The sequence below is a fragment of the Pogoniulus pusillus genome, chromosome 18, assembly GCF_015220805.1.
Source record: "Pogoniulus pusillus isolate bPogPus1 chromosome 18, bPogPus1.pri, whole genome shotgun sequence".
Classification (NCBI taxonomy): Eukaryota; Metazoa; Chordata; class Aves; order Piciformes; family Lybiidae; genus Pogoniulus; species Pogoniulus pusillus.
The window spans coordinates 15,535,696-15,563,270 of NC_087281.1; the positions used below are offsets into that span (position 1 = coordinate 15,535,696).

The 27,575-nt window shown below is 40.6% G+C and overlaps 1 protein-coding gene across 6 annotated transcripts in view; it reads left to right on the top strand.

Moving 5' to 3' along the window:
- The window catches only part of DISC1 (DISC1 scaffold protein), a 189,889-nt gene that overhangs the window by 151,901 nt on the left and 10,413 nt on the right, over positions 1-27,575 (top strand). For 4 of the 6 annotated variants that reach the window (XM_064158528.1, XM_064158529.1, XM_064158530.1 and 1 more), the window contains 2 exons: positions 7,293-7,353; positions 26,197-26,437. In XM_064158528.1, the coding sequence (XP_064014598.1) occupies positions 7,293-7,353; positions 26,197-26,437 (302 nt within the window). Of the gene's footprint in view, positions 1-7,292; positions 7,354-14,003; positions 14,442-26,196; positions 26,438-27,575 lie in introns of those variants that run through there. The other 2 variants (XM_064158532.1, XM_064158533.1) reach the window with 2 other exon arrangements.

Here is a 27,575-nt window from a genome sequence, read left to right on the forward strand (position 1 = left end):
AAAAGCCTTGTGGCTGAGTTATGGAATCACCTCCAATTAGGCAGATAGAATCTTCAACTTCATGAAGTAAAATTGGTTTATGTCTTTAAACATGTGGCTTTAATTTCATAGATGTTTGGTAATAATTCTTGTCTTTCCGGCTCACCCTTATGTAGTTTTCTGATTCATGGAATAACCAATCCGTTTAGATAACTTTTGGCAACTTCATTTCTGGTGGCAGTGAAATTTCCTCAGGGTAATTTTATGTTGTTCTGCAGTGATATTTAGAGGATTAGCACATTCCTTAGAATGAACCACAGTTGCTGAAAGAGGCAGGTAGTAACTGCATATCTCACTCCTAACTTCATTACTGGAAGGCATCAGTGAGCCAGCACAGAATTTGGTTAATGGACTTAACTCAGAATGTTAATTTTTTTCAGAGCACATCCACATGTGCATCAAGCTACCTACTTTCCACTCTTTAATCCTAGCCTTTTCTGTTCTTTCTACTTAAGTTGCCTTGGAATAATGCACTGGAGAGAGGATGTTGTTCTTTATGCAGAGCTTGTTCTTTGGGCTTCCCCCCTGCCTGTCTGAAAGATGCAAAAGTCCTTTCCATTCTGTAATCCAAAATCTTGTTACTAGGACTTGATAAATCGTCTTGATGTGTAGTTGAGCAGCTGAGATGTTGTCTCTGAAGTTTGACTGCCTTTTCAAGTTAACCTTTAAATACATTGAAGCCATTCTATAGTTTTTGAGGCCTCGACTTCACACATGAATGCAGCACATCTTACACAACAGGCAAGATCAGATGCTCTCAACTAATCTTGTCCTACTTTTTCTTTCTCTTAGCATTAAGAATAATTTCTACATTTAAAAACTCGAATAGTGACAGAAGCAGCAATCTGTCAACCGTATTCACACCTAATTCTGCCCTCAGACTTTACCCCAGGTGGATAAATTCATGCCCACGCAGTCATGCCTATTTTTATATCATTCCTAAGAGCTAGATCTCATCCTAGATTCTTAAGTTGGGCAAAAATCTCACTGAAGCCTGTGGAAGTTTTTCTGTACCCAACTAAAAGTGTATTTGAGAAGGAACGTGATGATTGTGGATTGGAGAGGCTAGTTGTGTAGGTTTGTCGTGCAGGCAGGTAGTATCTGGCAGCTCTTTCCATGCTGTGTGTAGATCTGCTATCAGCCATTGTGGTTCTTCCAGCCTTTAATGTTGTGTGAGAAGTATGTGACTTTTCACCTCACTCTTCACTCACAAAAAAAAAAAAAAAATAATTGTTTTTAGAACAGGAGGCAAAAAATTAACTTGGGACTTGTGCTAGTTTGAGACTAACTAGAATATTTTAGTGAGAGGAATTAGATTACAGGCTGTGAAAAGGAAGCAATGGTGATGTCTACTGCACTCATAGGCTTGCTGAGATGTATAAAAACAAGAAAACAAATATAGATAACAGAATTGCTCTCTGGCTGCCTGCACTTTTCTCCCTAACCTAATGTCTGTTCAACTAATCCTTCTGCTTTCTAACTCCCCTGGCCAATTCTCCAAACTCACCTTGAACGTAAGGCAAAGTCTGAGATAAGGTAGAGGAGTGGAAAGAAGGTGGAAGGGTGGTTGGGAGCCCCTCCTGGGGACTCCGATTTCTGGGAGGGCTGTTGTGTTTCTGTATTGCTTTTAAAACTTGTATATTTCTGTATCTAGCTGTATCTGTTGTAAACATCTGCATGGATATTGTGCTAAGCTGTAAATAGAAAGCTTGATTCTTAATTTTCAGCTTGGCCGTGTCTAGTCTGGGTGATTTTGTAAGGGGGGGGGGGAGAGCAGGCAACACCCAAAGCATCACAGGACTTTGTATCTCTGTGACTCAAAGTATGACTCATTTGTCTGACAGAGAACTGTAGGCCTACAGGCTAACATTTAAAAACTGCTGTGGTGCTGGCTACCAATTTTATTTGGTGCCTAATGTAATTTAAAAACCTTCTCTGAGGTGCCCAACATCCACATCTGGAGCTTTGATGTGGACACTGGGTTCAAGGTGTCTCTTCAGTCGGTTACTCAGTTTTAGAAAGCTTTTGAAAACATTGATCATAGAATTCAAAGCATATGTTATGGGCTGTAGGTCTTTGTAAATTCAGTTTGTGAGGAGCAAGATGGAAGATTAAAAAGGATGACAGGCTTTCATCTGCAGGTTCAAGTAATATTTGTAAGTAATAGAAATAGCATTACCTCAGTGGAGCTGCTTTCACATGAGGGAAAAAAAAAAAGCATTATGTTATTTTAAAAGAACACTGTGTAGGTTAATTATTGGAAAATATTTATGTTCCTTTTAAAATGGCAGATTTACACTCGGTAACAACTAAAAGGCCACCGCAGCAGCTCACAGCTGCTCCTCAGCTGTGTCTGATCAAGGTTGATTCCAAGACTTTACTGCCCTAATAGGAAGAGAAAATGCATAAGACAAAGAAATGCTGAATCACTTATCTCCAATTAAAGCTTCACAAGGAAAGTCTTATTTTTAATCTTAGCAAATACCCTGGTATCTGCTCTTCTGTAGTTGTACTATTTTAATAACTCCCTTCATGGCCAATATGAGCTAAGCATGTAAATCCCTTGAGAACTGATGATAAAAAACAATCCCATTCACTTAAATGTAAAAATGTAACATTTGTCATATTTATGCAAAAGAGAATCTATAAATTAGTTTTTTCTCTGTCATCTGGTACTTAGCTAGATTGCAGGTGTGCACAGCTTCTTGTTTACATGGTTTTGTTGCTTGGAAGTGGTGGTGAACAGGTTCATTAAAAGTAGAGCAAAAGAAATCTGCTGATTTGTTGCTTGCCTTCTATTTCAAATGGATGATAGAAAAGGCTGAACGTATTTCTGTATTTGCTGTAGTGCTGCTTGCTGTTTGTTACAAGAGAAGTAACCTCCATTGGGTTTTGAAGCAGTGTTTTCCTTCCAGCAAAAACTCCAGGTCACAGCTTTTCCAATTACATGCAGAAGGTGGCAAAGAGACAAAGCTAGTCTAGGGAGCTTTCTCTTTCAGCAACAAAGTTTGCATTTCTTTTAACATAGTTAAAACATTTGACAGGAGAGAGTAGGGTTAGGTGATGTGAGGTGATTTCCAAATGAGTATTAGCTTTTTACTGACCTACTTTTGTCTAGTGGTGTATTCCTGTCCATTACTTTTTGTCATTGAATAATGCTGATATATAGAGCTGTGTGCTTCAAGGGCGTTGTAAAATTGCGTGTAGGGGCAGGACTGAGCTGTGAAAGTGCAAACTGCTCTATCAGATCATAGCCAATTAAAAAGTGACAAGCACAGAAGACGAAATTGAAAGCAAGGTTTGTCTTTCATGTAACACAGAAGTCACTCTATCGGTTAGAAACAAAGTGAGTGTGAGGCAGATTCTCTACCACTTCTCATCCTTCTCCAAAAGTTAATTATGTCTGCCGAGTTCATTATCTGAAAGAATAAGCTCCTGCTCTGTAACAGCTCATGCAGCATATTCCAACAATGGCAAGAGAAAAGGAAGTATGGCAGCCATACATCTTTAAACTGTCTGCTGCCAAAGCATGTGCTGATTTTCAGGTTAGTGCTTTGGGGATTGGCGGATAGGGAGTTTGGCAGTTTATATAAAGCCACAGGAGGAGCTGCAGCCTTACAGTCTCCACAGTTCCTCAGGAAGCATACTAATAAAAGCATGGTATGCTGTGCTGGTTTGAGGCTAATTGGAATATTTTAATGAGAAAAATTAGATTGTAGGCTGTGAAAAGAAAACAATGATGTCTACTTCACTCCTAGGTTTGCTGAGAACAAGAACACAAACAGATAAGACAGTGTGTGTGTCTCTGTCTGTTGGAGGGTGTGTTTCTGCTTGGATCTGCATAACTAATCCTTCTGCTTCTAACTCCCCTGGCCGATCCTCCAAGCTCACCTTGCATGTAAAGCATACTCTGGCATAAGGTAGAGGGGTGGAAAGAAGGTGGAAGGGTGGTTGGGAGCCCCTCCTGGGAACTCCGATTTCTGGGAGGGCTATTGTGTTTCTGTATCACTTTTAACTTGTATATTTCTGTATCTAGCTGCATATATTGTAAACACCTGCTTGCATAATGTGCTAAGCTGCGACTATAAAGCTTCATTCCTTAGTTTTCATCTGTCTGAGTCTAGTCTGGGTGATTTCTTATGAGTGGGGTGTGTGTGTGGTTAAGTCCCAAACCATCAAATATGCAAACTGAGAACTTCTACTGAGCTCTGCAGTTGTTACAGAACTGCTTCAAGCTAAAGAAACTTACTCAGTCTCCAGTGCCACTGCAAAATTTTTTGTAGAACCCTTTGCATAACATTCACCAGTCCTCTTCCAATGGAAGATGGGTCTGTGGATGTAGAAATTAATATGGTTGTCTGTGTACAATATAGTCTTCCAGAATCCTACTGGCTCAAGATGTTTTGACAGTGAACGTGAATTAAAGATAGTAAGGACAAAGTATGGTGCTTTCCAGAGTACTAGAGTTGTGGTGGGTTTGGGTTTGAGTTTGTGTTTTGGGGTGGGTTTGGGGGTTTTTTGTTTATTTTGGTTTTGTTTTAGTTGGTTGGGATTTTTTTTTCCCTCATCCTATAAACTCATAAAATAAAGCTCCCTCTAAAGTAGCTCTACAAAACGTGTCTTATATTTGGTAATGCAAGGGAGGACTGCTTCAGTGATATGTGATATGCTCAGTGAGGGAACACCACCTTCTGCAGATGGTTGGTGTTACACTGATCCTGACTCTTAACTGCTAATGGTATTATCTATGTGGTTTCAGTTAGTAAGCTTCTCTGTGTGTGTATGTGAACACTACTTTAGCATAGCCTATTTGGTTAATGTAGAGTTTTCAGATTAGGCTTTAGTATGTGGCAATCTGCTTTGTGAAGGAAAAAAAAAACAATAAAAAAAATAAAGGGGGGAAGTGAGAAATATGTGAAACAATTCATATGTCTAAGATGTTGCTTATCATAGAATCATAGAATCATAGAATCATAGAATCAACCAGGTTGGAAGAGACCTCAAAGATCATCCAGTCCAACCTATCACCCAGCCCTAGCCAGTCAACTAGACCATGGCACTGAGTGCCTCATCCAGTCTTTTCTTGAAGACCCCCAGGGACGGTGCCTCCACCACCTCCCTGGGCAGCCCATTCCAATGGGAAATCACTCTCTCTGTGAAAAACTTCTTCCTAACATCCAGCCTATACCTACCCTGGCACAACTTGAGACTGTGTCCCCTTGTTCTATTGCTGGTTACCTGGGAGAAGAGGCCAACCCCCACCTGGCTACAATGCCCCTTCAGGTAGTTGTAGACAGTAATAAGATCACCCCTGAGCCTCCTCTTCTCCAGGCTAAACAGGCCCAGTTCTCTCAACCTCTCCTCATAGGATTTGTGTTCCAGGCCCCTCACCAGCTTCGTTGCCCTTCTCTGGACATACTGTGCTCTACTACACTGTAGAGAAGATATAGAGAGATGGGTGGGTAAATTTACAAGGTACTTTATCCACATAGGAAGCTTTGCCTATAAAAACAGAGATTTGTTGATAAAACAGCATCTTCCTATAACATTGATATTTAATTGATGTACAACATGTAAAGAGTTTAAAAGTAACACAGTGATTAACAGTCCTACTGAACAGAAAGAAAAACTTTTTCACTGTGAGGATGGAAAATACTGGAACAGGCTGCCCAGAGAGGGGAGTCTTCTCTGGAAGCATTCAAGACCTGCCTGGATGTGTTCCTGTGTGACGTACTGTAAGTGATCCCACTCTGGCAGGGAGGGTTGGACTAGATGATGTCTTGAGGTCCCTTCCAACCCCTAACGTTCTGTGATTCTGTGATATTAGATCTGGACTTGGCAACCAGCTATTAGAGAATGGAAAAAGCAGTTGCCATAGTGTGAAAATTATTATCCTCTAAAAGCCTCCCTTTTTCTGGAGGGGATTTACCTTTTCCCCAGTTTGTGCCCATGATGAAGTACCAAAGGTCATCCAAAAGAATTGCTTTATTGCTATGGTAAGTAGTTTATCTCAGTTTCTTCTGAGTGAGGAAGTTGTAAGGACTCTCATGAGACCATATCTAGGTCTCAAGGTAAAAATAAATAAAAGGCCCCAAAACATAAAATCATGCCCCCACCCTCACCAAATCTCATAACAGTCTTGAGTTCTTCTTTCTATTCTGTAGCCTTTTCAGTTCCATTAGAAGTTTGATACAAGACTCATAACATTTTAAAGGACCCTTGTACATGGACTGGCAAATCAGTTAGGCTTGCTTGCTTCTTCTGAAAGTGTGCTGGTTTGAGACTAATTGGAATATTTTACTGAGAGAAATTACATCCTTAGCTGTGAGAAAAAAGAGAACAACATGTGCCCTGCATCACCCATTCTTCTGTTGAGAAACACAGCTAGTCAAAATAAGACACTCCTCACACACTGCTCAACTCTCACTTCTGGCTGTGCCTTCTTTCTGGTGGTCTGGTCTCTGTGGCTGTCTCTGCCTTAACTCTCTAATCCACCTAATCCTTTTTCCTCTAATCTCCTTGTCATCTTTTTTGACATCTCACCTCAGATCTCCAGATTTATCATACGAGATACACGTGGGTCGATCTGGTTATTTCTGAAGGGAAGGAAAGAGAGAGGGGGAAGGGGGAATTGGGTGAGGAGCCCTCCTGGGGACTCTTAATTGTTTCTGAGTGGGATATTGTGTTTCTGTATTACTTTTAACTTGTCTATAGCTGTATATATTGTAAACATCTGCTTGTATATTGTGCTAAGATGTAAATATAAAGCTTCATTTCTTAATTTCCACCCATCTGAGTCTAGTCTGGGTGATTTCATAAGAGTGTGTGTGTGTGTGGAGGGAGGGGGTAACACCCAAACCATCACAGAAAGTAGCCAGGAGGACTTACATGTGCAATTCTTCTTTCTTATTTTGTGTGGAATTGAGTTCTTTTGATTTATGAGGGGAGTTTCATGTGTCAGGAGGAAACACCTACAAACCATGCCCCTTGTTAGTCTCAATAGTTTTCTTACATGAACAGGAAGTCATTACTGGTTTAATCACTAGACAATTTAATGTAATAAGGATAAAATAGTCTTTCAAGAAAATAGAAGAGAGACACCCATGCTGTAACTTGTCTATGGACAAGGCTAATAGAATTATAATTTTTAACTGATGTATGCAAAATTTGTGGGTAAGAGATGAGTTGTTTTATAAAAAACAAGACAAAACATAACTGTATAATTACACCATTACCTTACTTCAATTTTGCAGTGGCCAGTGTGAAAGAAAATGCTGAGAAGTACATAGAAATCCTGGAGGATAAACTTCATAGGTAAGGATGATATAATGGAAAACTTTGAGAGCTAAAAACCATTTGTAAACGCAGCATTGATGTGCATAAATTTGTTAGGGAATGTTTTGGAACCAAAAATAGGTCAGAGTTGGAAATCCCACAAGTGTTATTGTTAAGATCTCTGTTCATGGATGAATTCAACAGCTTTACCACCAGACTGCCAATGGATGCAGGGAAAAGAAAGAATTGCTGTGTTCTGTAGTATGTAGGACTGCTCTGGGGCCATGGTGGTACAGCCAAAGAAAAGCAAGCATGCCTGTGGCTGCCGTGTGTCTCTCCAGATCCCAACTCTGAGCAGAGCCAAGGGATACCTTACCAGTATTCTGGGTGTCTTGGACAAGTAGTGACTCTTTGTATAACAGTTTTGAAAGAACGCTATTTTGGAGGGTTGCAGAAAGCAAATAGAAACCAAGACAACAATGGAGATATTTTAAGAACTGAATCCTAATGCAGAAGTTTTTTTAATGTTTTGGGGTTTTCTCTCCAAACAAAAGCTAGCATTTATATTTCCTTCTCTTTCCATGTGAAGGGGGCTGTACATCATCCTCAGGTTTTAGGCTGTTCCTTGAAATGTGGTTAGTAAATACTGCTCTGCTGTTGTAATGGAAACCTCTACTATAGTTGACTTTGCCTTGCACAAGTATATTTCTAGTGGAAAAGGACTTTATAGGAAGTAATTGCAGTTTGTGTCTTAACATGTAACTTGCCAAATTATCATGGAATCGTAGAATCAGTCAAAATTGGAAGGGACCACAAGGATCATCCAGTTCCAACCCCCCTGCCATGGGCAGTGACACCCTACCCTAGATCAGCCTGGCCACAGCCCCATCCAGCCTGGCCCAAAACACCTCCAGAGATGGGGCATCAACCACCTCCCTGGGCAACCTATTCCAGCCTCTCACCACTCTCATGCTGAACAGCTTCCTCCTCATGTCTAATCTGAACCTACCCACCTCCAGCTTTGCTCCATTCCCCCTAGCCCTGTTACCCCCTGATATCCTAACACCATTTCATTTTCTTTTAGTGAGCAGGTGTAATTAATAAACTTGTTGCCCTCATTATTTGATGTTGTATTTATAAGGAGAGAGCTCTAGCTATTTAGATTTGCTTGTTTATACTTTTGAATACAGAAGTATTTAACTTGCTTAACTCTTAAATTTAAAAGTAATCTAGAGAATTGAGTGAAAAATAGTGGAAACAGACCTTGAAGATCAAGCTCTGTGTTTGTGCCCTGTCTAACCCTTCTCTTAATAATATTTATATTCCATTTGTTCCAACCTATAATTCTAAACCAAATCTTGAGTACTTTGGATTGTCTTTTTGAGAACCATATGGTTTATTAAAATATAAAAGATGTAACAACTATTGATGCTTTTAGGCTGTGTGGATTTAACTAACTGTGTCAGAAATTAATAATTGTTATCAAATGTGAATATTAATTTCTGTAGGTATATTAGGTTTTATTATTAATATTCAAAACGTGGGGAATTTCCCTGAGGTTCTTTGGATTTTCAGTCAACAGGAAGCAGTTGCACAGAATTAAATAGTTTAAACAATCAGAACTTGGAAAATAGTAACACAAAACCAGGAAAAATTCTAACTATGCTTATGGAGTCTTGACATTCACTCCAGCAGATGTACTCACGATGCTCTTGGTCCCTGAGTAAGTCTCCTGTATCAAAGACACTTTTGAACTCATGATGATGATCCCAGGGTAAAATACAAAATATTTCAGGCAGGGAGGAAGGAGTTGCTGCTAAGCCACTAGTGTTAGCTGCAACACTTGGCCACCTTTAATGAACTGCAAACGATGAGAGGCAGGAAGACTCCCTGCAGACAAGGGCTGGTGCAGAAAGGCTGATATAGAAAGGAGTGGTTTCTAAATCATCCCCCTTTAAATATTTCAGTTTGCAAATCCAACTGGCCAACAGGCACTGGCACCATTGTTCTGGCCAGTGAATTCAAAGCTTTCTGCCTCCTTTGACCACTCAGGCACATTGAGGGCAGCACAAGACACCTGACAGGTGATGCTAAGCTCTCTATCCCTCAAGGCTTTGCTGGGGTGAAACCCTTATTGTTTGCTCATTTGATTCACTCCCCGACTCACAACAGGAGGAGGACAGCAAGGGTTAAACCAACCTGGCAGGATTTATACCCTACCAGGACACTGACTTATTGGGCTCCCAGAAAGAAGCACATTTCTCATTAATAATTAAATACTTGGAGCATCTGTATGGACTTTTTTCTCTCCTTCTGCGAATTTATCAGCTATAATTAGCAGTTGTGGCTTGTTTTAATTTATGCCTTTTTTATAATCTTTGGGTTGTCTATCTGGATTTCTCTACATTGCTAGCTTAAATTGCAGCAGATTTTTATGTGTCTCAATAGGTGTTAATGAGCTTGCAGCATGCTGTTTTTTACATCTTCATGGGAGAAATTTCCATGCTGAACTTGTGGTGCTTATCCTGATTCTGTGGGGAGTATTATTTCAAGGGAGAGATTGAAATTTAAACTCTCTTCTTGGCACTGCTTTATATTTGGGAACTTTTATTTTTTTTTTTTAATGAACAGCAGCTGACCACTTCAAACTTCCCTTAGCAGGTATAAGTGGTGTTGAATATCATAATATAATTTGTTGCTTTTTATATGCAAGGGTTGCCTTCCTCAGTACCACAGAGGTCTGGGCCTGTTTCGGTCTAGGTTCTCTTTTGTAATCAGGCTACAGGCTTCAAAGTTCTGTTGTTGAAATGAGTCTTCTTCCTAGCCTATGCCAAGGACACAAATGCATGAAATCCAAGTATATCACTGCAGCTGTACTGGTGGCCTACAAAAAAAGGTGAGTAGGGACTTTTTAGGCTCTCAGGGAGGGACAGGACTAGGGGGAATGGAGCAAAGCTGGAGGTGAGTAGGTTCAGATTCAACGTGAGGAGGAAGTTGTTCAGCATGAGAGTGGTGAGAGCCTGGAATGGGTTGCCCAGGGAGGTGGTTGATACCACATCCCTGGAGGTGTTTAAGGCCAGGCTGGATGAGGCTGTGGCCAGGCTGATCTAGGGTAGGGTGTCGCTGCCCATGGCAGGGGTGTTGGAACTGGATGATCCTTGTGGTCCTTCCCAACCCTGACTGATTCTATGGTGTATTTAAGATACGCTTCAGAGCTTGCCATCAGCCTTTCTCTAACTGTTGGTGTTGCCAAGCTTCTACAATTTCTCTTCTCGCACTTAAGAATTAAAAAACAGCACCAACAACCGAAAACAAGAAAAAAACTCTTCTGACAATAACAAAAATCCTTAAAAGTCACAAAATATACCCAACAAAAATCTCCTCCCCTGCCAAAACACACCACAGGGTTGGCCAAGCCCCCAGATGGCAAAGATTCAGTCCTGAACCAGTGACAGTTTTGCAATATGTACAAATGGTATTATTCTAATAATAATTTATCTTAACTAATTAAGGGCTAGGAATTAATATTTATGGGAAGATAAAGTCTGCAGTAGTTTTGCCAGAAATAAATCCTTAAGATACTACATCTGTGATTTTTTTTTTTTTTATATCTATGCTAATAGAGTGGTTATAAATGGCTGTTTTTTAAAGGTTCTTTGGACTTTGTGTAATTAACTCCACCTGATTTACAGCTTAAGTAATTAAAGACAATAAGCAAAAGCCTTAGAGGCTTGCTTTTCTTTCCTTCCCTCTTAAGGAATTAACTTGAGAGACTGTTTCTCTTTTTTTTGGTTCCTCATGTAGATTCTCAAATTACTCCTTATATATCATGGCCTAAAGAAAGGCTCTCTGAGGAAAGTTTACAGACAGTTTAAAGTTTGTATTGTAGACAGAGGTAAAATTTGCATCTGGCTCATGGACACACTTTTTTGAATGCCTTTGAAAACTGGTAGAGGATCAGGTCTGTGCAGCATGAATTCCAATAAGCTTCTAAAGTTTTTCTCCAGATGAGACATATAATGTGGTTAGATAATGTTTTCAATGGAAACAACCTAAATTCAGGCCCCTTCAATTTAAGATAAAACTTCATAATAGAGTACAACTGATAGAAATGTTACTTTTTACTACTTCTATAATAGAAAAGAATTAATGAAGAAAACAGCTTTACTGAAGGTTAAAATTTATAAACTATCAGTTTAATAAATTTAAATTCCCCTCCCCCTTTTCTGTTTTGCTTCTTTTCTGAAGAAAATATGGCTTTTGTTTGGAATATATTGCTTTTGTTCTCAGTTGGTTGGGTTTTGTTGACATGGTTCTTTTATTTAGGAGGGAGGGGGAATCTATTTTACTCACTAGAGTGTCTTTTGTTGTTGTTTCTCCCTTCTTCTTATATGTAATACTTTTGACTGTAGTCTGCAAGGTGCACCTGTTCCCAAGTAGCTTATTCTGTTGGTAAGATACTGTGGATTTTTTAATCTGATTAAGAACAGTATGCTTTTAATAGCCTTGCACCTACAGAAAGAAATAAGAAGGCCAAATATGCGTTGCCACAAAAGGGAATTGTGATGGTTTGGGTGTTACCCACCTCCCCACTCTTTGGAAAATCACCCAGACTAGACTCAGTGGTTCTGGAAATTGAATGAAACTTTATATTTACAGCTTAGCACAAGATACAAGCAGAGAGTTACTATATGTACAGAAATAGACAAGTTAAAAAGTAATACAGAAACACAACAGCTCTCCCAGAAAGCTGAGTCCCCAGAAGGGGCTCACAACCACACTTCCACCTTCTCCCCACCCTTCTACCTTACCCCAGACTTTGCCTTATGCTCAAGGTAGTTTGGAAGGTCAGCCCGGGGGTTAGGAAGCAGAAGGATTAGTCACACAGATGGCAGGTTAGATTAGAGAGAAGTTCATGCAGCCCTAAGAGACAGAGAGCAACTCTGTTACCTATATTTATGTTCTTCTACATCTCAGCAAGCCTATGAGTGAAGTAGACATCACCATTGTTTCCTTTTCACAGCCTGTAATCTAGTTCTTCTTACATTCTAGCTAGGCTCAAACTAGCAGAGAAATAATACAGGTTACTTGACACTTTTTTTTGTCCTTTACACCAGAGTTTCTGTTCTGAGCAGTGGATTGACAGTTGTTGAGGACAGTATCCTTCAAGAGAAGAGCAAATGAAAACCAGGTTTAATAATCTGGTGGGCGCTTTTTTCAGTCTCCCTTATACATCGAGGTACTCCTAGAGCTTATACATTAAATTGCCAGCTGCCTTTTTGTGTAACTACCATTATTGCCATTGCTTCCTGGTAGACCTTGCAAACCACTTAGCTTTTGTGACTAAAGAGGAGATGTGGAAAAGTGGTCAGTGCTAACATAATAAAAATGTGTTCAGTGAAGACAGGTGGCTGAATATGTGACCTGCTAGAAGTTTTGCTTAGATAACTTCAGCTCATCACTTGAGACAGTTAAGAGTTCTGTTTAGTTGTTTGATCTGGCTCATCGAAAGTCAGATGAGCATCTACTTGAGGGACACTTGTTGGTCCACAAGATGTGATTCTTCATCTCACTTCTTTCCACTCTGAGTGAAGACTGCTGGGCATGACTGAATCTAGTTTCAACAACCTGACTCTTTCAAGAACCACCAAGTTCTCCTGTAAATGAACTGAAGTTAGGCAAATGGTAGAGGGTCATGATCTGAACCCAGGAAAGAGTGCCATAGAGCTGTAAGAGCAGAAAATTTGAGTGGGGAGAATTGTTTAAGCAAGGATGGATACAATATTCAGTGAAGGAACATCTCACAAGTGAAAATACATCTTGAGGGAAGAGAAGGCAGAGACCAGATAAAATATCAGGAGAAACCAAAGATCCTGGGACTCCCTTTTGCCTTTCTGCACACACTCAGAATGTAAAAGCTAGACCTGTCATGAAGAACTGAACCCTCAGGCAGAAGAAACCTCAGAAGGATCTGCCTTCATCACTACTTGAACAATTAGGCATTTAAACATTTCTTAAAACCAAAAAGATATTCTGCAGTGAAATGAGATCCCTGAGTCCAACTGGAGCTCTTTAGCCTGCTGCACCCACCCAGAGCCCTGTCTGATGTCCAACACTGCTGCTGAAGAGCAGCCTGTGGTATTCAAACCTACAAGAATCACCCTGTACATATTGGATATTTTAATGCCAAAACTTCTCTGTGGCTATCTATAGGTTCTTATCTTCTGTAAGGGTAAGATTTTATCTTACACCATTCATGTCCTGTATGACATTGTCTGGAAAGCCTGATGTCTGCTAGAAGAGAACTGCTGCGCTAAGGCTGCTGAATAAGGCTTTCCAGAAGCTTTTCCCCCCTTGTATACACAGCAGCACAGGCATGCTTGAGAGTGCCAGATGGCCTGCGTTAATTTTGTGTAACCTGTGACCCACCTCAGTTGCACTGAGATCTGTTTCAGCTGCTGGCAGCATCTTAGGAGCACACAGATAAGACTGAAATGTCATCTTTGCCTACCTTCTCTCAAGCCTGTGTTTTCTACCTCATTTCCAAGAGGGCATGTAGCTTCATCCATTGCTGGGTAATGATCTGGTCATGTTTTGCTTACCAAGAGTTGGGCTTCAGGAGTGGTAAATGCAGGTTAGACAAAATACTAGATCCTTCCAGTGAGTCATTTAGTTTCTTTTTTTCCCAGGTGGTTGAAGTCAGACACAGCTGTGAGAACATTAGCTCTGAAATTGTGAGCAGCAAACACTTTATATGCAGTGATGCATTCCTTTATATCTCCTGGCCCACATGGTGATGGCTTCTAAATCCCTTATCATAACTGCCTCAGGCTGGAAACAATTTTTTTTGTACCAGACGATGTAAAGATGACATTTCTTGAGCAAAGGGAGTTTAATGTGGTTGTACTGTTTTCCAGGCCTCAGAAGATTATGCTGTGACTTCCATTCATCACAAAACCTGGGCTTTTCAGTGACATTTTTTAATTCCCAGATAGGAATCATGAAATTATTTTTGGGAAATAATATTGTTCAAGAATAATTGGTGACAATTACACAAAGGTGTTTTATTGAGCTGCTGTCTGTGCCATTCAGCAAGAATGGGGAAGTGAATAAATGTGTCTGCTAGCAAGGTGTAATATTGCAGTGACTGAGCTTTGTCATTGTTGAATGATACAGCACCTGTTAACTTTGCAAGTGTGTAAAACCTTTCTTCTTTAATTGAGTTTCTTTTGCTCTTTGTCTCAATTTATTTTCTGTTCAGTAAAGTTTGGTTTTGTGCTAGTGGTGCCTTTTCTCATCTCATGGATGAGCACGGTACAGGAAATGCAGTACAGTCTTGCCTTGATGCCAGTTGTGCTTACCTGCACAGCTCCCTTTTCACTGAGGTGTGAAGGGGATTGTGCATTATTAGGACAACCTGATGAAGAAACAAAATTTGAACCCAAGGTATCTTTTACCAGATCCTATACATCTTGTGTTGGCCACAACAACCCCAAGCAGCACTACAGGCTGGGGAAAGAGAGGCTGGAGAGCAGCCAGGAAGAAAGGGACCTGGGGGTACTGGTAGATAGTAGGCAGTAGCTGAACATGATCTAGCAGTGTGCCCAGGGGCCAAGGGAGCTAGTGGCATCCTGGCCTGTATCATGAATAGTGTGGCTAGTAGGACGAGGAGGTTAATCTGCCCCTGTACTCAGCACTGGTCAGGCCACGCCTTGAGTGCTGTGTCCAGTTCTGGGCCCCTCGATTCAAGAGAGATGTTGAGATACTGGAATGTGTCCACAGGAGGGCGACAAAGCTGATGAGGGGCCTGCAACACAAACCCTATGAGGAGAGGCTGAGGGAGCTGGGGGTGTTTAGCCTGGAGAAGAGGAGGCTCAGAGCTGACTTCATTGCTGTCTACAAGTACCTGAAAGGAGGCTGTAGCCAGGTGGGGGTTGGTCTCTTTTCCGAGGCAACCAGCAACAGAACAAGGGGACACAGTCTCAAGTTGTGCCAGGGGAATAGTCTAGGCTGGATATTAGGAGGAAGTTGTTGCCAGAGAGAGTGATTGGCATTGGAATGGGCTGCCCAGTGAGATGGTGGAGTCACTGTCCCTGGAGGTGTTCAAGAAAAGCCTGGCTGAGGCACTTAGTGCCATGGTCTAGTTGACTGGCTAGGGCTGGGTGCTAGGTTGGACTGGATGATCTTGGAAGTCTCTTCCAACCTGGTTGATTCTATTCTATTCTCATTGTTCAAAAGTACAGTTGTATTTTCCCCACTGGTATTGGTTTCAAGTGCACCCCTGAAGATAAGGTTTAAAACCAATTTGTGCTCAGAAGCTTTGTCATCCCTCTTAAGCAGGATTACTACCAACAGTAACAGTTGCAGAACTATCAAGGAAGATGAGGGTGGATGTCTGACATTATCTACCTGCTGTCCAATAGTGTTGCTAAATCTTCCTGTCCTCTGCTTGCACTATACTTTGGAAAAGACCTGATTCCAATTATGTAGAACTGTTGTGATAATTAAACAAGAAGAAAAAAAATGAAGTATCACTACCTATTTAGCATGAGTATAAAAATGAAGGATAGCTATATCTTGCATGCAGTTGGGCCAGTCTTTCCCACTATCATCTGGAAGCATTGATGACTTAATATGCTTACTGCTGAGAATGTACTCTGCCAGTTTGGGAAGATATTCAGGCCTCAGCAATTCGCAGTGTGATGTCCTCAGCAGTGCAGAGTTTGTGGCTAACAGTCCAACCAGAGAGGATCAGCAGACCTTGCCCTTTCTCTTTTGCTTTTTTGGAGCCAGAACAGGATTTGACTCTGGACCTTGTTTGACCCTGCAGATACAGCAGTTCATATCATGCCCTGAGATATTCAGAGGAACTGTATAAGCCCACAGCAGTTGACATCAGTATTTGGCCAATGCTATTATTTTTCCAGGTGTGCCTTCCTGGTTACAAAGGCTGGATTTCAAGGTACATTCCCACATGATGGCAATATATCATCTCTCCCTATTATATCTCTTCTAGAAGGGCATTTCTATGTCCTGTTGTTTTTAATCATGTGTGCTTAATTCCTGCTCAGTCAGTAGTACACAGGATGATTCACATTCTCAAAGTCACTTGACTCTGAAAGTCTAAACCTTTCAGAGTGGGGAGTTTATCATAAACTGTTGGATTTTATATTGGACAACAGAGGTAAATAAAATGGAGGGAAAACTGTAAGCTCCTTCTATATGCTTCCTAACATTTGCAGTCAGAGACTGCAATAAAAACTAAGAGATCAGATTCATAACTCTAATTGCTTTGCAATAAGAATGTGTTCTCTTGGTATAAATAGACATTGCTGCTATTGCAGCAGTGTGGATTTGTGGCAGCTGAGAATGTAGCCTCAATGCAAATGCTATGCTTTCTTCCTGTGGCAGGCTTTTGGAAACAAATGTGTTTCCTGGGATAAGAACTGGTTGTGACTTTGAAAGCTGCTGAAATGCTGAAATTTCAGTGGGAGTCAACAGAGGTTGAATCCTTTGTGAGGTTTAAGCTCATGAAAGCATTTAGGTTCTGTTTCAACAGAGCTTAGATCATAGAATCAACCAGGTTGGAAGAGACCTCCAACGTCATCCAGTCCAGCCCAGCACCCAGCCCTATCCAGTCATCTAGACCATGACACTAAGTGCCTCATCCAGGCTTTTCTTGCACACCTCCAGGGACAGTGACTCCACCACCTCCCTGGGCAGCCCATTCCAATGCCAATCACTCTCTCTGTGAAGAAAGGCTGGCTTTATGTAGACTCCTTAGTAAGAATTCCCTGGTAGATTTTTCTTCATCTATCAAAATTAAACATTTTACTCTTAGAATAGGTTATTTAGAATAGATTTTTTCAGTGGAGGTTGGGGCAGAGGACCATTACTCTGTTCCTTTTTAAAAAGAGAAATAAATAGCCCTGAAAGCAGGTAGTAAAATTTCAGATTAGGTAATATATTAAAATAAACTGTACAATAAATGTAGGGACAGTACTGAGTAGTAAATTCTTGCAGCAAGATGCCTTCCTTCTTCCCTTGTAAATGACTTAATTTCCTGTGTTTGACATGTCAATCCCATTGCTGCATCCACCTTACATTAAGGACCGAAGTGAAAACCATCAGATGCAGCAGTCTATCATTTTGTGTTTCCAGTGGAGATAATTTAAGTATAACACAGTGACATGGAATATTGATAGAAAGATGGCAGGCTGTGATTAAAGTTTTTTTTCTGGGTAAAATATGTGTCTAGAGGACTGAAGGGAAAACAACAAAAATCTTCAGTAATGTGTGCTATCTTTTCTTTCTTTCTTTCCTTCTTTTAAATAACACTAATCAAATATCCATTATAGGTTTTAAGCACTAAATAAATAAATCTTCTTTCTCCTTGTTTTGAATGAGCCTTTCAGGAACGAAACAGAAGGCATATAGAAGCTTGATGTAAAATGCAAGGTGATTGTTCTGTTGTTAGGATAGGTCAGGGTTTTTTCCTATGGACAAGGGAAAGATGTCATGATTCTTAGCAGACTATTTTTAGATTTCAGTTTAGCTTCTATCCCTTTAGTATCCAAGATGCAGTAGGTAGGGTTTCACTGAACGGAAGAATTTGTGGATAATGAGCGTAGCTTCATTAAAAAATGAACAAACAGACATTTAACAGAAAGTACTGTAAGGTATTGATCATAGAATCATAGAATCAGCCAGGTTGGAAGAGACCTCCATGATCATCCAGTCCAACCTAGCACCCAGCCCTAGCCAGTCAACTAGACCATGGCACTAAGTGCCTCAGACAGGCTTTGCTTGAACACCTCCTGGGATGGTGACTCTACCACCTCCCTGGGCAGCCCATTCCAATGCTAATCACTCTCTCTGGCAACAACTTCCTCCTAATATCCAGCCTAGACTATTCCCCTGGCACAACTTGACACTATGTCCCCTTGTTCTGTTGCTGGTTGTCTGGGAAAAGAGACCAACCCCCACCTAGCTATAGCCTCCCTTCAGGTAGTTGTAGACAGCAATGAGGTCATCCCTGAGCCTCCTCTTCTCCAGGCTAAACAACCCCAGCCTCTCCTCATAGGGTTTGTGTTCCAGGCCTTTCACCAGCTTTGTCGCTCTTCTCTCTATGTTGGACTAGGTGATATTGGAGGTCTCTTCCAGCCTGGTTGATTCTGTGATTCTATGGAAAAAATCAGAATGTGTTAATGAGAAGGATTTTTGTTTAAGAGCTGTCCTATGACGTGAGTTGAAATTGATAGCACATACAAGGTCTGAGAAATTTCTTTAGGAGTTTTAGAATCCATCCATCATAATAGAATGCATTTATCAATTTGTTTCGTAGTTATGCACTTTATAGAGTCAGTGGCATAACCTCGTTATGCATATGTACAAAATGCCCCAAACCAATTTAAAATATTCATATGAGAATTAATGACTCTTCACATGAGAAATATTTTGATGCATTGCATATAACTTTAAATCAAAATCTATGGAACTAGAGAGAAAATTTGTATTCTAGAAGGAGATGAGATATGCTGATCCCACTTGCAGTTGTTCCTGGGCAGTGGTTTACTTCTTAGCCCTCCCTCCTCACGTGTGTTTTTCCTTGCCTTCTGCAGTAAAGGTTGTATTCTCAATAATATATTTCAGCAGCTGATAGAAACAATTCGCATACAAATCCAAATCAGAAAATGCCTAAACACACAGCTCCCCTTTTTTTTAACCTGCTTTTGGTATGCATGTTTGAAAATACAAGAGAGATGTTGAGATACTGGAACTTGTTCAGAGAAGGGCGACGAAGCTGGTGAGGGGCCTGGAACACAGCCCTGTGAGGAGAGGCTGAGGGAGCTGGGGGTGTATAGCCTGGAGAAGAGGAGGCTCAGGGGGGACCTCATTGCTGTCTACAACTACCTGAAGGGGGGTTGTAGCCAGGTGGGGTTGGTCTCTTCTGCCAGGCAACCAGCAACAGAACAAGGGGACACAGTCTCAAGTTGTGCCGGGAGAGGTCTAGGCTGGATGTTAGGAGGAAGTTGTTGCCAGAGAGTGATTTGCCATTGGAATGGGCTGCCCAGGGAGGTGGTGGAGTTGCCATCCCTGGATGTGTTGAAGAAAAGCCTGGCTGAGGCACTTAGTGCCATGGTCTAGTTGACTGGCTAGGGCTGGGTGCTAGGTTGGACTGCATGATCTTGGGGGTCTCTTCCAACCTGGTTGGTTCTATGATTCTGTGAAAACTGTGTTTCATTCTGTAGCACTGTGAAATATAGTTACTAGGTATGTTGGGTTTTCTTCAGTGTCACTTCAATGTCACTGGATGATCTTGGAGGTCTCTTCCAAACTGATTGATTCTATGGTTCTATGATTCTCTTGTGGTTCTGTTCCAGAGTACTATCTAGAAGGTAAAACATTCACCTTTGAAGAGGGTCAGTTTTCTAGATCTTATTTCATGTTTTATAAGGAAAAGGCAAGGTCAGAGAAGTAAATTGCTTGTGCCAAAGAAAAGTACTGTAAGCTTCCATCTTTGTGTAGGAGTGCTAGCTAGTGTTAGAGCAAGTTGCCATCTGAAAAGGGAGTGTGAAGTTTCCTGAGCTACTCAGGCTGAGTCTTGTTTTTATATGGATAAATGCAATAACTGCGTTGAACAGCAAGCAAGTGTTTTCAGTGAGTTTTGAAATAAGAGAGTAGGAAGAATGTCTCCTACACTGGAGTGCCACTGTATGATGGGAACAGCATGAAGTTAGTTGATGAGACAGACTTTCAGCTCCTGAAGAGATTGGAGAAATGAAACAGTGCAACGAATTGGGTTGTGGAATGAAAGTTGTATGAAGGGTCTTATAGGATTAGGGGACTTGCAACAAGTGAAAACCAAAAGGGTTTGATCTGAGGTATTTAGAAAAAGTGAATTTCTAGTGCACAGACCAAGGGTAAAGAAATTATTTTTTGGGCAGAGTGCAGGTTTTCTTTGTTCCTTTTCCTGTATCACCATCTCTCTGATGTTCATCAACAGAGACCTATTATCTGATTAGCCTTACCTATACACTCTCCCTTATCAGTCTACTGCTGCACACCAAACAGTCAGGGGAAAGGGAGCTATGTTCCTCCCTCTCCTAAGAGCCTCATTTGACCCAATGAGGATCTGTGGTTTGTTCAGCAGATTGATGGTAGATATCTTAAAATATAACAGGTAAAGATCAAGAACTGATTAGGTTGGAAACTCTGTTTTTTTATATGAAAGAGAAGAGCAAAACATGTTCCTGAAGCAATAAGTGTTTGTTAAATATAACAAGGGCTGTTAATGCAGGATTGTGAATTACTGTGATAAACCAAATGAGAGGGGTAAAAGTCTGCTAACAGCAAAGAATTATGCTTGCTTTCCTTCATTGCTCTATCATTTCCTTTACTTAACTCTCTTGTTCACTGCATGGCTGTTGCCTAAAAAAGCTACAAAGGCACAAGTAAATGTGGTGTAAGAAGAGCTAGTTCCTTCCCTGTGGTGCAAAGAATATATAGAAACGAGTGACCAAAATACAGAGAAACTTTCCCTAGTTTGTACAATAGATCAGTAAAGAACGGGGATATAGAACAAAGTCTTTTCAGTCGTTTTTCCTTTTTTCTGCAAGCCTCAAAACTTTGCAGTCATTTTAACTGGTGTGATGAAAATCCCTGTTGTTCCTGCCAGACTATTTTTGTTGCATTTCATTTGCTTTCTTGTCAGAGAAAGCCACTTTCAGAGTCAGCGAATGCATTGTTAACACATGTTACTGGGAAAAGGTAAGTACAAACTTTCCTGAATCTGTACCTTAGTGTGGCTCACCTGTTAGAAAGAAGCTAAGTATTCTTCTTAATTTCCTCTTATAAATTGGCATTCATTTGTGGAGTTTGTAAATACAAGAGAGATGTTGAGATACTGGAACATGACCAGAGAAGGGTGACAAAGCTGGTGAGGGGCCTGGAACACAGCCCTGTGAGGAGAGGCTGAGGGAGCTGGGGGTGTTTAGCCTGGAGAAGAGGAGGCTCAGGGATGATCTCATTGCTGTCTACAACTACCTGAAGGGAGGCTGTACCCAGGTGGGGTTGGTCTCTTCTGCCAGGCAACCAGCAACAGAAGAAGGGGACACAGTCTCAAGTTGTGGCAGGGGAGGTCTAGGCTGGATGTTAGGAAGAAGTTGTTGCCAGAGAGAGTGATTAGCATTGGAATGGTCTGCCCAGGGAGGTGGTGGAGTCACCATCCCAGGAGGTGTTCAAGCAAAGCCTGGCTGAGGCACTTAGTGCCATGGTCTAGTTGATTGTTTAGGGCTGTGTGCTAGGTTGGACTGCATGATCTTGGAAGTCTCTTCCGACCTGATTTTATGATGATTCTATGATGATGGCTCACTGTATAGCCTTTTAACTTCTGTCTCACACTCTTGGCTTCTTGCAGGGATTTCCATTAAGATATGCAACATCTTTTATCAACTCACACTGTTGACTTCAGGGTGTTACAAATCACTTTTAAGAATTCATTCACCAAGGAGTATTTCTAAAAACTAGAGATGATGAGACTTACAAGTAGTGGCAACTCCTTGTGTTGTTTCTGACTTGCTTTTCAGGAGATTCAGAGGCACTTTGTGGGTTTGTTTTTAAATAGGATTTCATAGAAAATCTTTTGGCTATTTTTACATGGGCATGTTTTCATTTAGGCTATAATGTTCAGGAACTGAATGTGCCTTTTGTCTGTATGCAGAGCCCTCAATAGGAAAGTCATATTCTTGTAGTTTTAGTTAGCACTATAAATAGCTTTAGAATAACGTTGCAGTGAGAGCCACATGGAGAGCACTCATTGATATCTCTGAGAGTCTTGTAAAAAGACAGAGGACCAGTGTTCTTTGGGCTTCAAGGAAGAGAAAGAGAATCCTTGCTGAATACGAATCTCAGCATGAATTTCACCCAACATTACATGTAGATTGAAGATATCTTCTAGCTTTCTTGTACCCTTTGGTCTCCAGTGTTCGTTCCTACAAAAATATTTGAGACATAGCGAAGGCATCTACATTTACAATTTCAACTGCCACTTTCTGAAGAGAGCTACATGGTTCACATTTATTTTCTCCTTTCCATAAACAGCTGTTTCTCTGACAGCTCTTTAATCATCACTAACCTAATCCAGAATTCTCCCTGCTGTGTCCTTTTATGTTGCTGTGGACATCTCAGCCATTCTTCAAGTCAACTTAGGATGGCTCTTGTAGATTCTAATGCTTAGTATCCTTGAGATAAGACATACCTCAGCTATCCATCCAGGCAAAAAATTACTAGTGTTGAATCTTGTGTCTCACTTTCTTCAACATCTTTTTTCCCTGTCTCTGATTTGACAAAAGCAGTAATGCCCTCCTCTGATCCATTCAAAGTGCTGTTGCCACTTCAATGACTGTTTTTGTGGTTTTGGTCTTGTGGCATCAAACTTAACTACTAACCTTCAATGTCAAGTTTGTTCCCAATCTTTTACCATCTACTCAGTTTTGGTTTTATTTTGCTTGTTTTTCTGTTTGTGTCCAGTTCTGGGCCCCTCAATTTAAGAAAGATGTGGAGGTGCTTGAATGTGTCCCAAGAAGGGCAAAAAGGCTGGTGAGGGGGCCAGAGGAGGAGCAGCGGAGGGAGCTGTGGTTGTTTAGCCTGGAGAAGAGGAGGCTCAGGGGTGACCTTAATGCTGTCCACAACTCCCTGAAGGGAGGCTGTAGCCAGGTTTCTAGATCCTGAATCTGGGAATGCAGACTGAAAGATGCAGGATCCTTGGTCTTAGGTTTGTTGGGAGTATACAAGTGCATGCTCATTCACTGATTTCAGTTGAAAAGCTCAGTGTAATATCCTAGTATCTTAGTTTAAGATATATTAGATTTTTATAGATACAATGACATAACAAAGATGTCCTTCAAAGGAAGCTATTAACACCATGCTGTGTCATTGCTGATTACTAAAATGAGCATCAAACCTAGGCACAATCAAAAGTACATTGACCAACGAGCTGAGTCATGGCTGCATAATGGCAGACCAGACACTGTTATTCTGTACTTTTATATATGCCATTAATCCTCCCCACACAGATCACTGTCTCTGCCCTAGTTTTGTCAGCAGAACTCTTCATTAAGTTGAATAGCCAAAACAAGCTGTCCACTGGAAATTATGATTAAAGTCTCTGGTGTGTTTTATGAGCCTCTAACAATAAGCCATATATAGCTGCAAACAACATTTTTTCCCCCAAAAAGCAAGTAAATGGGCTTATGTTTGTCTGTAGGGAAATGTTTTGACTGTGTAACCATGATAATGAGGCTGTCAAGTAGAGAAACAGCAAGGGGTATTTTATTTGTCTAACTTGTTAGGGGAAGCACTGCCTATATGGAACACAGAAGTGTGTGAAGTGAAGAGTTTTTGCTTTTCTAATTAGTTATACTCTGAAATCCTTGGAGGAGACTGATTTTTGGACTCTGTATCATTCTGCCTTCAATAAACATATATATACTGATATAGATCATACAGCTCAGCTTCTGCAGCTTCGTTTTCCTCTCAGTCTCAAACTGTTGCTATATTAATTTTACAGCTTGTTATGTTGCAGAGTTTGTAGAGTTTAAAATGTACCTTTGTTAGATGAATAAATTCATTGCAAGCAGTGCAACTCCTTTATCCTTCATTTAGAATAAAAGATGAGCTCGTATTTAATTTAGTCAGAAGTTAATATCAGTTATTCTCCTTCTTTTAGTCACTTGTAGTTGCTTACAATTATGTAGTAAATGGTAGAATTTGGAAAGAACTGTTGAAAAAAAAACTGTGGTTATTAGATATTAACATTCAAATCTGTCTGGAAGTGTGTATTGCCATGGGAATCAGCTCTTCTGGGTTCTATCCCAGGCTCTGCCACTGATCTGCCCTATTTTAGAAGACCAATTAATCTTTTGGTTCCTTAGACACAGTATATATTTGTTACACCTTGAGTGGAGATGTGACCACATCTTTTCCAAGCAGAGCAATCTGAGTAATAAGTGTCTTGTTCTGAAAAGTATCTGTGCCTAAAATTCCCATTTGCTTCATGTGAAAATGTCTATCACACTGATCTCGGGACCAATATTTGTAATACACATGGACATCTCTGAGAGATGGTCAATGGACTTAGAGTATGAAGAAGTTTGGTATTTTTGATTTCCTAATACTTTTATTTGGTGGGATAACAAAGTTAAAAAGCAATCAACCTAGCTAATCAGTGAGAGATAAAAGCACCCCAAAGTGCAGGACTGAAGGAAGAGTTGATCTGTTCAGTCTTATTCACCAGGGTTGAAGCAGGCACATTTCAGCCTAACAAGATATTTAGTGTATCTATTTCCCAACACTTAGAGTGGATTTAATGCAGTAAATTGTGTGATTGTTCATACATGTTCTACTAATGCAATTGTGCTGTTTTGAGGCCAATTGGAATGTTTCAATGAAAGAAATTAGATCATTGGTTGCAAAAAGAAAATACTGATGATGTCCATATTCACTGGTTTGCTGTGAGGGATACAAAGTCAAAACATAAATAATGTTGGGGAATTTTCTCCTGAAATGTTGCCCTGTTCATTTCTCTGTTTGGTTTCTGTGTCATTCGATCTAATAATTTTCTTCTAACCCTGACCTGTTCTGGCAGCTCACCTCTAATTGTTTCAGCAATTAACATATAAGCTGTTTATGTGTGGGTTTCTGAGATAGAAGGAGAAGGAAACAGAAAGGAGGGAGTTAGCCTTGAGCTCTTCTGGGAAGTTTGCTTTGTCTGGGAGGGACCTGGAAGTTTTGTATTATTTCTAACTTGTATATAATCATAAATCCTTGTATATATTGTGTATATATGCTTGTAAATTTTGCAGTGCTGTAAACATAGCTTCACATTACTTCCAAACCCTCTGAGTTTGGCTAATTTCAAGTAGTGGGGCAGGAGTTTCCTAACCCATTACAGCAGTAAATAGTGTGATTGTTCATACATGTGCTTCTGGTGCAGTCAGCAGTGTGATTGCTCATACATGTGCTTCTGGTGCAGTCAGCAGTGTGATTGCTCATACATGTGCTTCTGGTGCAGTCAGCAGTGTGATTGCTCATACATGTGCTTCTGGTGCAGTCAGCAGTGTGATTGCTCATACATGTGCTTCTGGTGCAGTCAGCAGTGTGATTGTTCATACATGTGCTTCTGGTGCAGTCAGCAGTGTGATTGCTCATACATGTGCTTCTGGTGCAGTCAGCAGTGTGATTGCTCATACATGTGCTTCTGATGCAGTCAGCAGTGTGATTGCCCATACATGTGCTTCTGGTGCAGTCAGCAGTGTGATTGCTCATACATGTGCTTCTGGTGCAGTCAGCAGTGTGATTGCTCATACATGTGCTTCTGGTGCAGTCAGCAGTGTGATTGCTCATACATGTGCTTCTGGTACAGTCAGCAGTGTGATTGCTCATACATGTGCTTCTGGTGCAGTCAGCAGTGTGATTGCTCATACATGTGCTTCTCCATCAAATGCAGGGAAACCATATAATTGGTTGTAGTAAGAGGTGTCTATGTGATAACATGAAGGAAGCTTTAGGTGCAGCGACAACCCCTCTGGACTTGTGTCCATTCAGGAGAAAGTCCACATGCAGCCAGTGTGGACTGTAGAATTGGAAACAACATTTTAGCACAAAGGTTGTTTTATGGCATTGGCTTTGCAATATGGACATAATTTGATTGCTTTTCAGTTTGAAATAGCTTGTCCTATATCTATGGAAATACTTGAGATGCTGTTTTTTGTTGTTGTTGTTTTTGTTTATCTAATAATAAACAGTCACCCCAACTGTTCCTTGAAATAGCAGCTATTCTCCCTGAACAGCAGTTTTAATTTCTTTTGGCTTCTATTTCAGCTGTGGGAGCCAGCTGCTACAAAGAGTGTGGGAAGCTGACTTGGAGGCCTGTCAGCTGTTGATCCAAGGGCTTCAATTGAAAGAAAGCAGTTGCTGTGCTTTTGAGGAGGAGGAGAATGAAATGGATGAGATGGAGATGACTGCTGATGGCCCATCTGATTCTGAAAAAAGAAAAAAACACTTTCCAAAGGACAGAGAATGGGACATTCTTCCCTGCCCCAAACACAGTGAGCTTAAAAAGGTATCTGAAATATTCTACAGTTATATTTCAAGTTATATATACAGTTATATATTCAAGTGCTTGTTTTCCTTTTGACAGGAGTTGAATCTGGGTGACAGGTCAGTAGGGCAGGTTAAGTAAGAGCTTAACATCTGGCCTCCAGATTGGAACATGAATAAAATAGCTTATTAAGCTCTCAGGAGCTCTTCAGCCCTTTTCCTTTCATCATCAGTCTTTCTAAAATGCAGAAATTATTCAGGCAATAGATACAGAATTTACATCAGGATTTAAGGGGAAAAAATACTAAGTATTTAACACACATGATCAGCTTTTCCTCATCACGCTGATGAATTTCACTCTGAGTTAGTTCTGCTGTCTGGTTAGAATGGATCTGCACCAGCTGAAGTGGAGAGTAGTATTTTCTTCCCTATGAAGTGCTCAAAGGCTTACTAGCTCAGATGCTGGTTGGCTCCAGACATCCAACAAATACTAAAAGGAGGGAAAAAAATAATGGGGCTTAAATGGTTTGGCAGATTTCCTTCAGGCTTTCATGTTCTGCTCTGGAATGCCAGCCTTGCTTGAAAAATGTGCAGCTACTTGATAATCTTTTAACTGCACTGCCAAGGTAAACAAGCTGTTTAAAACAGCTTTGTCACCAAACAGCACTGCTGTGGCAAAAGAACCTCCCAACAGGAATTTTCAGTTTTATTACCTTGGAATTTGACTCACAAAAGTGGTGTGCTTAATTGCTCCTGGTGTTAAGACCAATGAACTGTGCGTTATCATGAAAGCTGACACCTAATTTTGTGTTTATACTCTCTGAGACTTAGTGGAAATTTTGCTTTACTGTAAAATTTCCTCTCAGTAATACTGGGTTTTAATTTGGGCTTTAATAGTACTTGCAGGCTTTTCCTACAGAAAAAGGTGTACAGACAGACTCTGCATAGTGAGTGTTTTTTTTTTCCCCAGTGGTCAGCTGCACTTTTGATTTGTTTTCCCTTCTTTTACTTATTGGTGTAGGCAGCTGAAGTGAGGTGATTCCTGGTTTTGGAGAGAGGTGCAGGGTTTCCTTATGTTGTTTAATGGAAGAGGAAAGCATATTTGCAGCTTTTTGATAATTTCCTCTCTGTCTTTATCAACTATAAAGGGAATCTAGGAA